This window comes from Mustela lutreola, chromosome 5 (genome assembly GCF_030435805.1).
Source record: "Mustela lutreola isolate mMusLut2 chromosome 5, mMusLut2.pri, whole genome shotgun sequence".
In the NCBI taxonomy this organism is placed as follows: domain Eukaryota; kingdom Metazoa; phylum Chordata; class Mammalia; order Carnivora; family Mustelidae; genus Mustela; species Mustela lutreola.
Window position 1 is genome coordinate 83,680,151 of NC_081294.1, and position 15,697 is coordinate 83,695,847.

General features: G+C 35.4%; 1 protein-coding gene across 5 annotated transcripts in view; it reads left to right on the forward strand.

Moving 5' to 3' along the window:
- The window catches only part of TCERG1 (transcription elongation regulator 1), a 62,320-nt gene that overhangs the window by 45,499 nt on the left and 1,124 nt on the right, over positions 1-15,697 (forward strand). For 4 of the 5 annotated variants that reach the window (XM_059174961.1, XM_059174962.1, XM_059174963.1 and 1 more), the window contains 7 exons: positions 471-589; positions 4,922-5,072; positions 9,343-9,507; positions 9,835-10,017; positions 12,129-12,308; positions 13,066-13,149; positions 14,454-14,554. In XM_059174961.1, coding sequence (XP_059030944.1) covers positions 471-589; positions 4,922-5,072; positions 9,343-9,507; positions 9,835-10,017; positions 12,129-12,308; positions 13,066-13,149; positions 14,454-14,554 — 983 coding nt within the window. Of the gene's footprint in view, positions 1-470; positions 590-4,921; positions 5,073-9,342; positions 9,508-9,834; positions 10,018-12,128; positions 12,309-13,065; positions 13,150-14,453; positions 14,555-15,369; positions 15,464-15,697 lie in introns of all 5 variants that reach the window. The other variant, XR_009353947.1, reaches the window with a different exon arrangement.

Sequence of the window (15,697 nt, forward strand, 5' to 3'; positions counted from 1 at the left end):
GTGCATGTTCAGTCTATTAAGTTGTCTGTACATTATTAAGTGGGAAAATATTCTAGGATAGATGTAAAGCATTACATTTTGTTGAAAATAGTTATGCCTTAAAGAGAGCCACAGAAATAAATTTAAATTCTCTGTTCCAAAAGCTTGATGTTTTTAACTAGAGAGATTTGGAAGGACTGTAATTTCTTTTATACATTTTATATTGCCTGAAATTTTTTTAGTGAAAATGTATTTAATTTGTAATCAGGGAAAATGAAAGTTATAGGGGCTTTTGGTCTGGAAATCGAAACAGATGGCTTCTGGGATTTGCTGTGGATAATTTGCTTATAATTGAGATACCTGTATTTTATTTTTCTATTATATTTTGGACAAAGGTATTGACTTAGTATTTTCTTATAGATTCCGTAGCTTGGTAATTAAATTATTTATATGAAAGACTAACTTGTCAAATTGGTTTATTTTTGTGATAGGTATTTGATCAGTATGTAAAGACGAGGGCAGAAGAAGAACGCAGGGAAAAGAAAAACAAAATAATGCAAGCCAAGGAAGATTTCAAAAAAATGATGGAAGAAGCAAAATTTAATCCCAGGTATATGGTTCATTACTGTAATATTTCAAAATATTTATGTGCTTTCTCCTAAGACCAGCTAAGAGAATAGGTATCTTTCGGATAATTGGATTGTTTGGTTAGCGGTGTCCACATTTCTTGTCTTCATTCTTAATATATTTACTTTAGAGGAATCTCTTGTGCCCTTGAAAGGTATTGGATTTCAGGAAGGGTACCTTGTTTTAAAAGCTTCCCTGTGGGAATAAATTTCCTTCTCTAGAAACTGGTAAATGATTAAAAAAACAAAACAAAACTGTCTCCATCTTAAAGTTTTATACATAATGACTTGCAGTGCAGGAACATTATTTTGCTTGAAGTGGTGAAGGACCTGTCTGTCTAGATTATGTTTTTTTCTGACATTTTCAGTTGATCTTAATGGGTATTGAGTATGCATAAAAGGCTGAAGAAGATGAGATATTTTAAACTTATGTGACTAGTGTCACAACAATAATGGCATCATCTCGTGGATATTTTATGTGCACTTAAAGATACATGTACACACTTAAATGCATGATTAATGTACTCATCTCATACCTATTTTGCAGAGAAGGAGAGTAAGACAGAGTAAATTAGGTAACTTACCCAAGTGAATTTGGGATTTCAATTAGATTCTGGTGTTAACACAGAATAGTCTAGGCAAGGGAGAATTACTTTCTTATTTATAGCAGTGGTGTTATTATGCTGCTGTGAGCACCTCATATCATGGAGAATTTCCAAAACTATGGAATAGAATCACGGAGCGTCTGGGTTAAATGGTAGTTTTTATAAAAATTCATCTTGTTTAAACAGTACTTTTGTCATTGGAGATAAGAGTGATTTTGTTTGAGAAAGTATTTGGTGTTACGATTTTGTATTTGAAGTATGAAGAGAAACCTGTGGCATTAATATAATAGCATTTCAGACAATAAAGCTAATAGAGTATTTGTGGCTATGAAGAATGTAATATTTGTTAGGGGGTAATTGAGTTTCAGACTCTCCAAGGGGTCTTGGGCCTTTCCGTTTGGTTAATCAGAAGGGTGAGTTCTTGGGTCAAGTGCTTGGTGACTGGGTTATAAAAGACATTTTGGGAGGCTGTTGAGGAAATTTGAACATGGTTTGTTATTACGTATTAGAGAATTTACAGTTTTGGGGGGATATTGTTGTTGTGGAGGAAAAAGGGTTTACTCTGAAGGAGATATGTGCTGAAATATTTATAGATGATATGTCTCATGATGTCTGCATGTCTGCAGCTTGTATTCAAGTGATTCAGCAAAATGTATTTATTAAAACCATTATGAATCTGGCGATAACTGAGACTCTGAAGAGATTTCCATTTTCTGGATTTGACAAAGTCAAAATCCTGTTGGTGTTCTTTTGGGGCTGGTAGAATTGTTAGAGTGATCTCTACATTGCAGGTTACTTCAAAAAAATAAAGCCATGAGGCACATAACTAGAAGTATTGGCACTGGGGACATTGTGCTGTATTGTTATATTAATACATTAAACACTAGCATAGAGGTAAGGACCAGTTTTAGGGAGTGGCAGAAAATGAAGAGGAAAAACTTGAAATGGAGAAGGTAGTGTCCATTAACTTAAGTTTACTTTGTAATGGAAAAAGATGTAGTAGAGTTTGTAGATAAAAAGCCCCAGAGTTCATTCTGAGGAAAGAGTGACAGAATGGGGAGAATTACCTTAGTGCCCATTCCCAGTCTTTTTTCTATTTTGATGGAAATCTTAAGGCATTCCTCCTAGGGTCAACTCCTGGTCACTCTACTCTTACTGGTCTCCTACTAGTATCATCCACTCTCAACTCTCCCTGAGAAAAAAGGGCAACATGTCTGTTACCAAGCAGTGCTTTTGGGAGTTAAGAGATGAGTCATATAAAAATCTATCTGAATCTATTGTTAAAACTTCATCTTATCTTTTCTGGTGAAAAATAATTATTATTTTCCCTACTTTATTAGAAGTAAAAGAAATACCTGTAGAGTAATTCTCACTTTCATAAGTTGATTTTTACATTAAAAAAAGTTTATTCTTTAATCATAGTAATTGCTCTTCTTTCTTAAAATTATAATGCAAGGTGCTTAATCATGAAAAGAAGAAAACATTTGGTGGACTACATGTGATCCCTTTTCTGGGACATGTAATTTTTACTTTAAAATTTTATTGAAGTTACATGTCCATTATTCAGACCAGGTTGGCAATAGATCCTATTGTTGAAATGTTGTATTAATGAAATTAGGTATTCTGAGTAACAATAGTTGAATGTAAAAGATTTTTAGAATCTAGGTTTGGTTGCCAAAGCATAAAGTAAAAATAGCAAACGTTAGCTGTGAGTGGTACTCCTAGTTTTCATTTGATGTTTTAAATTGTAAATTCTGAAGTTAACCAGTTTTTTCATTATTAATGAAAGTTGTAGTAGAACCTTTAAAACCTGAGAAGATGTGTTTTATATGTGAGTTGAAATAGATAGTTCTTAAAAGGAGAAAGTAAGATTTTTCCTCTCTTAAAAACATGTTAAATGTAGGAGAATTTATTATAAGCAAATTATTATTATGTAAGGTGAAAGCTTCAGATATTGAGGTATATGCAAACATGAGGAAATTTTTTTTTTTCTATGCTGAGCCTCATTAGCCCTCATAGGCCTCATCTTTTTATATAGCCTGCTTGGCAGCTCTTTGTTCTTTTTTTTTTTTTTTTTTTTTTTTAAGATTTTATTTATTTATTTGACAGACAGAGCTCACAAGTAGGCAGAGGCAGGCAGAGAAAGTGGAGGAAGCAGGCTCCACGTGGAGCAGAGAGCCCAATGTGGGGCTCGATCCCAGGACCCTGGGATCATGACCTGAGCCGAAGGCAGAGGCTCAACCCGCTGAGCCACCCAGGCGCCCCAGCTCTGTGTTCTTTTTGTATCTCTGTACATTGATGTTTTCATTAAATCTGGAAAATTTTTGATCAGCATTTTTTCCACTCTGATTCATTCTTTTCTCTTTTGGAATTCTAATTACACCTGTTTTAAAGTGTTTGGTATTATCTCACATGTCCCTGAGACTATTCTCCTCCTCCCCCTAAATTTTTTTCTGTGTTCTCTTTTGAGCAGATAACTGTTACTGCTCTAACTTGGAGTCACTGGATCTTTATTCTTTGTCTCATCTTTTGTTAATAAGCCCATCCATTGAATTTTTCCTTTCAGTTAGCTTTAGGTTCTTTTTTTCTATTTTCTTTATCTTTGCTGAAACTCCCTTTTTTTGTTCATTCATTAAGACCCTGTTTTTAGTTCCTTGAACCTAATTTTCTTTAATCCTTTCAGTATAGTATAATAATTTTAAAGGATTTGTCTTTGCATAGAATAATATCTGGGCATTTTGGGTTTAATTTCTGTTGATTAAAATTTTTTTTGGTATGGATTATGCATTTGTATGTTTAGTGTTTTCTGATTTAATGTTGGAAATTCTGGGGTTTTGTTTTCATAGGCAGTTCACTTTATTACAGGCTGATATGTTAATTTAGTTTTGATTTAAGGCTTTCTTAATGTGGCTCTCAGGAAGTGGAGGTGTTTTTCAGCAGTCCAGCTTTGCCTCCCTTGTGCATCTTTTGTGGACTTTATTGTCTTAATGCTGTTCTTTTTTCTTCTGTCAGTTTCTAAGGTATTTTTTGCTCTTAACTATGCAGTGCTTTACTGGGGGCGGGCGCGGTCTTGCCCTACTCTTGTGGTCCAGTCTTGGCTGTACACTGGTGGGGAATTGCTTTTTGGTATACTTATGGGGTACCCTCTTCCTATAGCTTTTTCCTCTGCTATTTTAGCACCCAAACTCTGATCTTCATGCTTCTGGCTATTGAGACCACTGTACTCTGTTTGGAGTAGTTTCTTGGAAAATTGTTCTGAGGCAGAGGGTAGTGGGGCTTTCCTCAGTCTTTGTACTCTACCTGTTGTCCACTGTTTTGCAATCAGTTGCTTCATATATTTTATCCTATTCAATAGTTGTTTCTGGAAGGAGAGCTAATTCCGTAAAGTTACTCCTCCATGGCTAGAAGCAAGACTGAGCCTCTTCTTAGTGTGGAAATAGATTAGCTCTGAAGTCTCTTGAAGCACATATTTTGCTCTCTGATGTGTTACCCCCAGTGTCACTGCTGATAATATATAAGTGTTAACCACATTTTTACCCTTTAGCCCTTTTTTTACTCCTGTCTGTAGCTCATTATTCCCTATTTGGGCAGATATTGGAGCTCAATGACTCTTTGGTACATACTCTTGTGGAAAAATGGTATCTTCTGCTATACCTTTCTACAAGCAGAAATAGCTCTACCAAAGTTAGCACACTTGCCATTTTGTTACAGAGCTACTTTTAGTGAATTTGCAGCCAAGCATGCTAAAGATTCAAGATTCAAAGCGATTGAAAAGATGAAAGATCGAGAAGCCTTGTTTAATGAATTTGTGGCAGCTGCAAGAAAGAAAGAGAAAGAAGATTCGAAGACCAGAGGTGAGAAGGTAAGATGGTTTTAGTTCTGGTGGTATGATTGATGGGAGTGGTGTGAATAGGAGAGGACTAATGTGGGGCTGTGTTGCTAATCTTGTTCATGGGCATAAATTACAGGAATCACATTTACTTTTTAGCTTTAAAGGTAAGTTTTATAGTTATTTTTTTTGTGTGTGTGAATTGTCTCTTTACTTCCCTGATCTTTATTTTTAAAAAGATTTTATTTATTTATTTGAGAGAGATAGCTAGAGAGGGGAAGAGGGAGAAGCAGGCCCCCCATTGAGCAGGGAGCCCCATGTGGGGCTCGATCCCAGGTATTGGGATCATGACCTCAGCCAAGGCAGACACTTAACCAAGTGAGCCACTCAGGTGCCCCATGATGTATATTTTACTAACTTCACTAAACTACCTAGATTTGCTTTATATTTTATTTTGCTTTTACATTTTATTAATACTGAGATGCCCAGTAAACCCAGGACTGACTGTTAGGTCTGTTTATTCTGTTTATTTAAGATTTCAAGGTTCTTAATAAGTAGTAACCTTTACATTTCAAAAAGCTTTTTTATCTTTTTTGCCTTCTACAAGATAGCATTTTAGTGACTTTCTAATCTTTTAGCAAGCATATCTTACATATAAATTATTGCTTATCAGAAATAAAGGTCAGCTATTAAAGATTAATGAATTCCAAATGTCATTTAATAGCAGTGTCAGGAATGGAGAGGAGCCCACCACCGGAGAAGCAGACTGGTGGAGATGGCACCAGTGGTGTGTGAACCATCAAAACATGCAGCCACTCTCCTTAGTGTCCCTGTGTGCTTTTTGAATGGAGAAAAAGAACCTCTGAAGCCTAATCATTTTTGACATTTAAAGTGGCCTGTTATTCCAGAAAGTTAAAACATCACAGATTTTGTTAAGAAATTTTATTAGAGAAGTAATACCTCTCTTACTGAGAAAAAGCCTCTTTCACTGTAAATAGCAGTAGTATTGGGTGACATGACTTTTGTCAGAAATACCTGCAATTTCCTGATTACATGCTTATTGGGCTTCAGTGTAGATCCTTTCAGAATTATTTAACTGTCAACTTTTTTTTTTCCCAAATGATTATGCTTCTCAGGAAATGTGCAAAATTGAGTGTTGAATTAGTCATGTTAATGAATTGTTTGCTAGTTTTGACTTCTAGTAATAAAACCTATTAAAAAGAGAAGCAAGTAAATAAGTGATTGCTACTATGTGATTTATACAAATTGAATGTTTTTCTCTTTGCATTTATAACTAATGTTCTTTTTCTGAACACTTTTTTTTGATAACTATTTTGTGTATTCTGTTTTATAACAAGTGGATAGACTTTACAGTTTTGTGCTGTGCGGCCTGTCAATCAGTTCAGTCTGACAGCTGTCAATCACTGATACGCAAAGTATTGTGGGATTCCCTAGTGAGGAAAGAATTGGTATCTCTGTGTGGTGACTTTAGCCTCCCGCAGTTCCGGTACTTTATATTTTTTTAGTCTTTTTCCTTATGAAGTGATGAGAGTTGTACCCAGAATGTGTTAACTGTAGTAAATTAAATAGACATTACATCTAAATAAATGTAATATATACAGCTTTATTTTCTTCTGATTGTAAAATTAATTCTTTGTAGGTTTGGTTTTGTATCATTACTTAATTTTTTTTTTAAAAAGGCTAGAAATTACTAAAGTGAAAACTTCCTCAACCAGTTTAAAGAATGCAAAATTACTAACCAGGTCATGAAACAGAAATCTTTAAAGTAAGGGTTTAAATATAGTTTATTTAATATTCACATTCTGAGAAGTAGCTTGTTAAAGAAGTTCCTTCATGACTTCTACTGTGCATTTATTTTTATGAAGTATATTGTGTGTACCTTTTTTTTTTAATCACAATTTTTTTTAAATCACATAATTGGGTGGTGATTAGTGCTAGTAGCATGGGGCTGGGATATTGGAGTTGCTTTATGCTTGTGATTCTCTAGTTGCTGTTTGTAGCATTGAGGTAATGCAATTAATAGCTGAATAGTAAAGGTTTAAAGGTAATTACTTGCAGATTCAAAAACCTCTGAAGGACATTGACTTTTGGTGAAGTTGCTTTTTTTCCCCTTTCATTAGACATTTTTAAGCTAAAGGGTAAAATCATTTTCATATAGCTTTTACTGTTAATTTTCAGTTTTATTAAAAAAAAAGTCACTAAAATTCTGTTTATTTTAATGGGCTGTTTTATAGCTACCCTCAAGGTTTTTTAAAATTTTATTGCAATTTTTTTATTATAACCAATTTTTATAAAATTATGGTTTAAGTAATATACTTTTTGGAACAGCACATTTGAAGTTGCATATGATAGAATTAACCCTCTCATAAAGTTGGCATTTTTCTCCCTACCCTCCCTTAAATTTCATTTTGAACAAGTTAAATATTTTTGTTACAGTACATAAGGCTAGGGAGACTGTTTTTTCCTATTAAACTGAACCGCTTAGATGGTAAGTTACTTCCATTTGGAGAGAGAAGAAAATAGGGGATATAGGGCTTTGAGTTGCTGCTAGAGTAACTTACATATACATTTTTTTGACTTTTATGCAGTTGTTAAGTAATTCCCATATAAATAGCAGCTTTGGTAAACCATGTAATTAGCCTGTCATGGTAGTATCCACAATGAAAGGAAGTTTAACTTTATTTAAAGTTCACTTTGTTTATACATCACACATTTTTAAAAACCTATATGATAATCCTTACTTCATAGATTTCATGTCTAATATGTGAAAATTTGTCCTAAGTCAATTTAAATTCCTATGGCTTGGAAAGATTCCTGTTAGATACAGCTTGCATGCTTTATTTCACATAAATTTTGTCAATTTTGCTTTGTGGTTTATATGCATCTAGGAATTGGGTGTTCATCATGTCAGATACAGAGTACACAAGATGAACAGAATTGTTAAATCACTGTATCAAGTAGTTTCTTTTTCACTGTCTGGAAATACTGGGTTTATGAGTATTTCTTACTATTCCAAACAAAGGCAAGAGTTAAGTTCAGTAGTAAAGAAATCCAGAGCTAGTTAGCTCTTTTTTTTTAATCTCTAATAGGGAAACTTGCTTGTAAACTTACAGCTGTTTTACAGAAAAGACATCATTTTCCCTTTTAATCCGCTCATAGGGGAAGTGAGGGTTGGAATAGGCAGAAAGAATGATTCCATTCCTAATTTCTCAGTCCCTTGATCAGGTGGGAAGACAGGATGTTTTAATCCCTATGGGGAGGAGAGGTTCTTGACATGGTCAGAATCCTCTATTAAATTACTGCTACCTCATCTGTCTCCCCTGGTAGGAGTACAAGATAATTTAAATGAGACTAAATTTTTAAACAGGACCTCAAAGGTGCATAAAAATAAATGCCTCCTTTATCCCTTTCTTCCCTGTTTAAAAAAAAAAAAATGAGAATTACAGTTTGGGAAAGGGATTCTAAGTATTTTACATGTTGACACTAAAGGATTAATACCATTTCATACCCTTGGTATTATGTTACTAACTTGGTCCTTGATTGGTTAAGAATGTTAATTCATTAAAACTTTTATTTTGAGTTCTTTAATGGTAAAGGCATATATATTTAATGGCTAAAAAATACAAAAGATCTAAATAAAGTTTATGTAATGATCGATTATGACCATAGAAATTCTGTATATATAAGGGTGTGAACATTGCTTTTTTAAACTAAATTACAAAAATTTGCCCTGTTTTTTTTTTATCTCTTTAGACATTTGACAATATACTTTCAATTTTCAAATGAATGTGACTGTCTTTCGAAATTCACCTTTTGTAACAAAAAATGTTATTTGTCTACTTTTTAAAATAAGTCATTCTTACTGTCTTGATATTAAAGTATAATTTAGTATCAGTTCATAAGCCTGAATCTTACCTAAAAATAAATGTGAATTCTTATTTTCAAAAAATGGCAGTTCTGAAATGCAAAAGTTAGAAACAACCTAAGATTTTATTTTTCTGTATTTTAGTAATTTCACTGGAGAAAATTATTTATATTGAATTTGGTAGATTTTAAATGAGAGCTTAATGTGTGTGTTGATTTTTTATATTTTTCCTAAAAGAGTGATTCTGATAATCTTCTTTACTAAAAATTACTCCACTCTAAATACATGTATTTAAAAAGTTACTAATATTCCCATCTTTAAGGTAAGTGAATAGTTTTTTCTGGTTAAAATGTTTGCATATGAGGAATTTCTCATGGCACATTTCCCCCCTATCCTACTACATGTTTTGAAATACAGATTAAATCGGATTTCTTTGAACTGTTATCTAATCATCATCTGGACAGTCAGTCTCGATGGAGCAAAGTGAAAGACAAAGTAGAAAGTGACCCACGTTACAAAGCAGTGGATAGTTCATCAATGAGAGAAGACCTTTTCAAACAGTATATTGAAAAAATAGCCAAGGTAACTGTTGCGTTTACTTGTACTGTAAGCATGGAATAATAAAATTCTTAATTGTATTAAAAAGGTATTCACTCCTGTTTGGGATTTGGAGTTTTTCTTTTTGGTATGCTTTTTTTTTTTTTTACCCCACAAGATATTATTTATTTATTTGACGAGAGACAGCGAGAGAGGGTTAGTATTCTTAATATAAGCATCTTTAGTAGTTGGTGTGGAAACAAGGTATAGTGTTTAGGAGTATCCTTGGTAAAAACCAGGTTTGAGATTTTTTATTTGGCAGCTAGTTACTTTGTGGAAACATATTTTGATACTGTAATTTTACTTTTACAGAATTTAGACTCGGAAAAAGAAAAGGAGCTTGAAAGGCAAGCCCGCATTGAGGCAAGCCTTCGAGAAAGAGAAAGAGAGGTCCAAAAGGCTCGTTCAGAGCAAACAAAAGAAATAGACAGAGAGAGAGAGCAACACAAACGAGAAGAAGCTATCCAGAATTTCAAGGCTCTTTTGTCTGACATGGTATGTATTACTCTTGTTTTGTCCCCCACCCCTTTATAGTACTGGATATTAGAGGTCTATTATATTACGTTGTTAGTGAAAATTTTCATATTTAAATTGATTCTGAGAGAATTGGTATTAGCACCCTTAGAATAGGAAAACCCTAGTTATTTAACATTTTCAGAGATTAGATATTTTGTGTATATAAAAATTTATGATCTTTTAGTCTCAAAGGTAAGTTCTTTATTCTTGATGGAAATCATGTTAAAATTATCACATACTGTATGCCACAGTAATAAACAAAATATGCTGAACATAATTAAACCTTTTTCTTTGATGATTCAGGGTCACTGTGATGATGAATTATTGTACATGTAGACGGTGTGAGATCTAGAAAGAACTGGAGGTGTACTAACCCCAGGAGATACCCTGGAATTTTCTTGAAAAACCCTTCTGCATCACCCAGGGTTGTTGAGGTGTGTAGGGTGTTCTCTGTACAGTGAATGCCCAAGGCCGCTCTGCTGTTTTACTTGTTTTGTTCCTTCTCCCCGTCACTGTCTCTGTTTGTCTTCTCCTCCTCTTCTCTTCTTTTCGTTACTACTGTCATGTCTTCTGATTTCTTCCCTTTCTTCTGATGATCTGTTTTCACTTTCTTCTTCCTGTTCTCTGGACAGTTACAGTCATTCCTTGATTGGTTTCCTTGCTTTTACTTTCCCCGAATTCATCCTCCTTATTGCAGTTATAGAAATCTTCGTAAAAACCAAATGATTTTGTCACTCTCCCTGTGGCTTACAGAGAGAGAAGCTTCTCTGTGCTTCTAGTGGTCATCTACATTTAAAACTCCATCTTCTTAGCATAATATATTAGGCTATTCATTTCTTAACTCCCCAACCTTCTGTTATGTTACCCTCTTTGGTTTCCTCTCTTGCCCCCTAAGCTCCAGCGTGTCTGAACTTAACTCTAATGAAACCATACTCACATATTAATGAATCCTGTCATTGCTCATGCCAGCCCCTCGACCTAGAATGCTTCCTGCTGCAGTTACACATTCATTGTTCAAGATCACACTCAAATCTCTCTCTCTGGTGAGGTTGATCTTGACCCATCTAAGGCAGATTTTTTTTTCCTGTTCCCCTTTGCCACCTTGTGTTCAGCATACAACTCTGCAGCCCTTGCTACATGCTGTTGGGATTATTTGGTTATACGCCTCTTTTCCCTTAAAGTGAGTCCTTGGGGTGCCGGGGTGGCTCAGTGGGGGTTAAAGCCTCTGCCTTTGGCTCAGGTCATGATCCCAGGGTCCTGGGATCAAGCCCCGCCCGCATCGGGCTCTCTGCTTAGCGGGGAGCCTGCTTCCTCCTCTATCTCTCTGCCTGCCTCTCTGCCTGCTCATGATCTCTGTCTGTCAAATAAATAAATAAAATATTAAAAAAAAAAAAAAGTGAGTCCTTTGAAGGAAGGGATGGTGTCTTACTTGTTTTCCCAGTAGTATCAAGCTCTGTGTTCAGCACATGGTTATCGATGCTTGATAAATGTTTGTTAAATAAAAGTTTTTGTATTTTTCTTCTTTCTTACCTGTCTTTCCAGCCTCCCATATTTCTTAGCATTGGTAGCAATGTGACTAGCAATAACTTGTGATGCCATTTGCAACTGTGAAGCGTACCTTTCTGCTGGTTGTTGAGCCAACCGGATCCGCCATGTCTTCTCTTGTTAGCCATGTTAATTCTTGCTTATGCTCAGAAGTGTCACTTCCCGTATGTAGTTGTTAGGAACACATTTGAGCTCAAGATTTTTGAGTGGCTTTTTTCCCCTGTGACCTCTCTAGTATATAGTAAGATACTTCCTGTTTTATTTGTTTCCATTTCATGTACTAAAAGTTGGTAAGATGTTAAACAGAAATTCTTCTCTTCATCCTTCTCCAGTTCTAAATCCATACTTGACAACTTAGGTGAGCTCTCAGCGGAGGGCTTTCTGGCTTTACAAAAGGAGATTTTCAGTGACTGCTTAACTAAGGTGGAATCATCAGAAGCTTTTATTACTAAATGTATCATTCCTAAACTAAATAAATAAGCCTTTTATTGTTGAAATATGAGAAGATAGGTCTCTGGTGATAAAATTTTTTGGTTCGTTTTTAGGTACGGTCTTCAGATGTGTCATGGTCTGATACTCGGAGGACTCTGCGGAAAGATCACCGTTGGGAATCTGGATCCTTGTTGGAAAGAGAGGAGAAAGAGAAGCTTTTTAATGAACACATTGAAGCACTTACCAAAAAGAAGAGGGAGCACTTTAGGCAACTTCTGGATGAAACTTCTGCAGTAAGTCCCTTGTTTTCCTTGTTTTAATCTAGATGGGCCTTTATGAATAATTACAAAAGTAAAACATTGATGTGATTATTGGCATCATGGTCTTTAGAGCCATTACTGGAATTCATGAGTTTTGTGATACTTTCTTCTCTGACTTTATTTCTCCTTTTTTAAGTAAAATGTTCATGGCATACTTACTATATAGAAATTTACTTCCTTCTGTAGTTTCCGTATTCGTACTTGCTCTTGTAGTTCATAAGGTCCTAGCTATGTGATCATTGATCCCTCCTGGTGAGTTTAATAGATTCCATCTTTCACCCTATTTTCAGTTTGGCACCACGGCCAAACTAAAGAAGCTATCCAGAATTTCAAGGCTTTCTTTTCCAGTTTATGTTACTCTTGTTTTGCCCCCCGACTCCTTTATAGTACTGGCAGTTTGTACCCTCTCGTTCAGGTTTTGTCCTGATTATCTGATATCTTTTTGGTGATGGTTTCTTTAGAAGTTAATGGTATTACCTATGGAGACACAGGGTTTGCAGGTGATAGTCTTAAGGCCACATTGAAATAATGGCCATGAAAATAACTCTTGTGGCAAGCCAAAAAGAAATTGCATTAAAGCTGCTTCCCTTGCTTAACTAGTCCTGTTACATTTGGGCATTACAAGAGATGCCAGGTCAGTGTGATATCATGTACTACATGTGCTGCCCATTCAGCCCTCTCAATAAAAGTGAATTGTATTCATGTTTTTTTATTCACTTGCCTTTCAAAGATTACCTTAACATCCACATGGAAAGAAGTAAAAAAAATCATTAAAGAAGATCCTCGGTGCATTAAGTTCTCCTCCAGTGACAGGGTAAGAGAGTTTTTTCTGAGATTTACTACTGTCAGTTTATAAATATTAACTGGGTGCTTAATTGGTACCACTAGTATCTTGACCAAAATGAAATTGATGGTTTTAGTTGAATTACTTTTAAGAGTATGAGAAATAAATCTGAAATTTAAATTCATATTTTTTGTCTTGCGCAATACATAAACAGGAAAGCACAGTAGAAACTAGAAAATTCAATCCTTGGGGTCAAGCCTGTCTTCGGGGATGTTAGAGCTTTAATGAAGCTCTAGTTTTTATTCATTATATAGTCTGGTCCCGCTAGGTAGATGTATTCACGCTGCTACCAGGCTGTCAGAGCGTATGAGCCCTCCTAGCAGAATGCTGTAACACCACTTCTTGTTCCTCTGTGCTCCAGACACTGGAGTAGAGGAACATCAGACGAATGAAGTTTTAGAAACCAAGCTCTGTTCTGTTGCACTCTGCCTCCCGTGTGGGAAACGAAGTCAGCTGGGTTCTGAAATAGTGATGAGGCTAAGGGAGCCATAGCTGACTGCTGTCTTATTTTAGCCCTTTGCCTTTCATTTGTTCTCCCATCCCCATCATTCTCCTTGCCTGGTTGGTTTCTCCAGGTATAGAGTGCACAGCCCCATAGATTGACTTTAATAAGTTGGATTGTAGACGGTGTGGTCTACAAACTACACACAACTGGGGAAGAGTGGTAGACTGATAGCTGACAGGTCCAGTTTTAGTTTCTGACTTTGCTGATTGTTCACAATTGACAATAAGGTCTTTTAAATTTTACTTACTTTTTGTCCAAAGAGTTTATACCCATCATTCCTATTCCCTTAGTAGAAAAGCTAAATGCTCAGTATGACTTAGTAAAGTTATGACTGTTAGTTGGCGTTCCCTGTAAGTCATACCACCTTATGGTCTTGGTGCTGGAAGAGAGAAATATCTAGTCTGTAGGAAAGGCACGTTTACCCCTTAATCTTTTTATTTTTTAGAGCGTCTGCCGCTTGAGGTTGTTAGGAACATGAAGGGAGATAGTCTCATCAAACCCTCAGCAGTGTGGCACTTAGCAAGTCCTCAAGTCTTAGCTGCTGCTAATACAGAGTATGGGACCTTGTTCTTGGTTTCTTTCAGTCTTAAAAATGTACTTTGTGCATTTTGCATTTTAGTGAATGTTACATGAACAAAAATGCACCTTAGTGCCTTTTCCTTTTGAATTATTTATAACGTGACTTACAAATAACTGGTTTAATAAGTAATTGATTCTAACTTTGGAATTAGTGACTTTTTTTTTTTCTAATTTTACTGTCTTTTTGCAGAAAAAACAAAGAGAATTTGAAGAATACATCAGAGACAAATACATCACAGCCAAAGCTGACTTCAGGACGCTTTTGAAAGAGACCAAATTTATAACCTATAGGTGTGTGCAATGAAATGTTTCATATCAGCAGTCATTGTCTTTACTAGTCCTTACTCTAATGGCCAAAGCATTCTTTGCATTCACACACATGTTGACATTATTAATTTTTAGGAATAAGAAGAAGCCAACTTTTACCAAAGGCCAGATACAGCCCATATATACGTTACCTTTTTTTTTTTTTTTTTTTTTTAAAAGAAAGGGCCCAGATGTCAATTCTTATTTTGTGTTACCCACCCATCCAGTTTTTTAGACACACTTTTGTTTTTACTTCACTGCTTTTTTAGGAGTACCCCCTATTTAAGAATTGTATTCATGAAGCGACTTTTAAAATAATCCTTCACTATCCATTATCTTTGCTTCCTATGAAGACTATTCAGTGTTGTGGAACAGGTTGAAAGCTTGAAATCATCTTATTTAAGCTCAGCAAAAACATTTTTTTTTTTAGACGATAGCAGTTTGCTAGATACTTTAAAAATCTTAAATGATAAAATCAGAGTTTTGAAACAAGATTTCTCTGTAACATGCCCAGTAGTTCCACATTCCCAACAGTTTTACCATCAGGAAAACAAGTTAACGTTGCTTAGCATTCAGTGCACAGGAAACAGTTTTGTTTCATGCTCCAGCTTTTCTTCCTTTAAGAGAAAACTTGGAAACATCTTAATGAAGGGTATGTGCACGGGAGGATAGATAGTGCTGAGGGTGTGGTTTTTAGGTATTTTGTCATTGGATTTTTTTGGTCAGGATCCTTAATGTTTTGCATCAGCTTGGGCTTTTAAATTAGATGTGAAGTAAGACTTCTTTCTACATTTTTATAGTTAATTTAGTGAAAGATGTGAAAGTGAAAGCTTGTGAGAGATGCTGGGATTGGCAGCCCCGCAGACTGAAGTCCTCTGTTCATCCACAGAACAGGTACAGCACGGGCAAGATTTACCTACCCACCCTCAGCCCTGATCTGGAGGGACCACCAGTAGGGGCGGGAGGGTAATTCAGCTTCTGAGGCCCTTTCACTCCTTGGAGTCTTTGCTGAGGCGACTTACAAAGGTGACCACTGCAGTGAAATTTTTCTTAAAAAAAAAAAAATAATAATAATAAATAAAATGGAAACACAATTAGGAACTAGATGGACATTTCCAGCTCATTTCT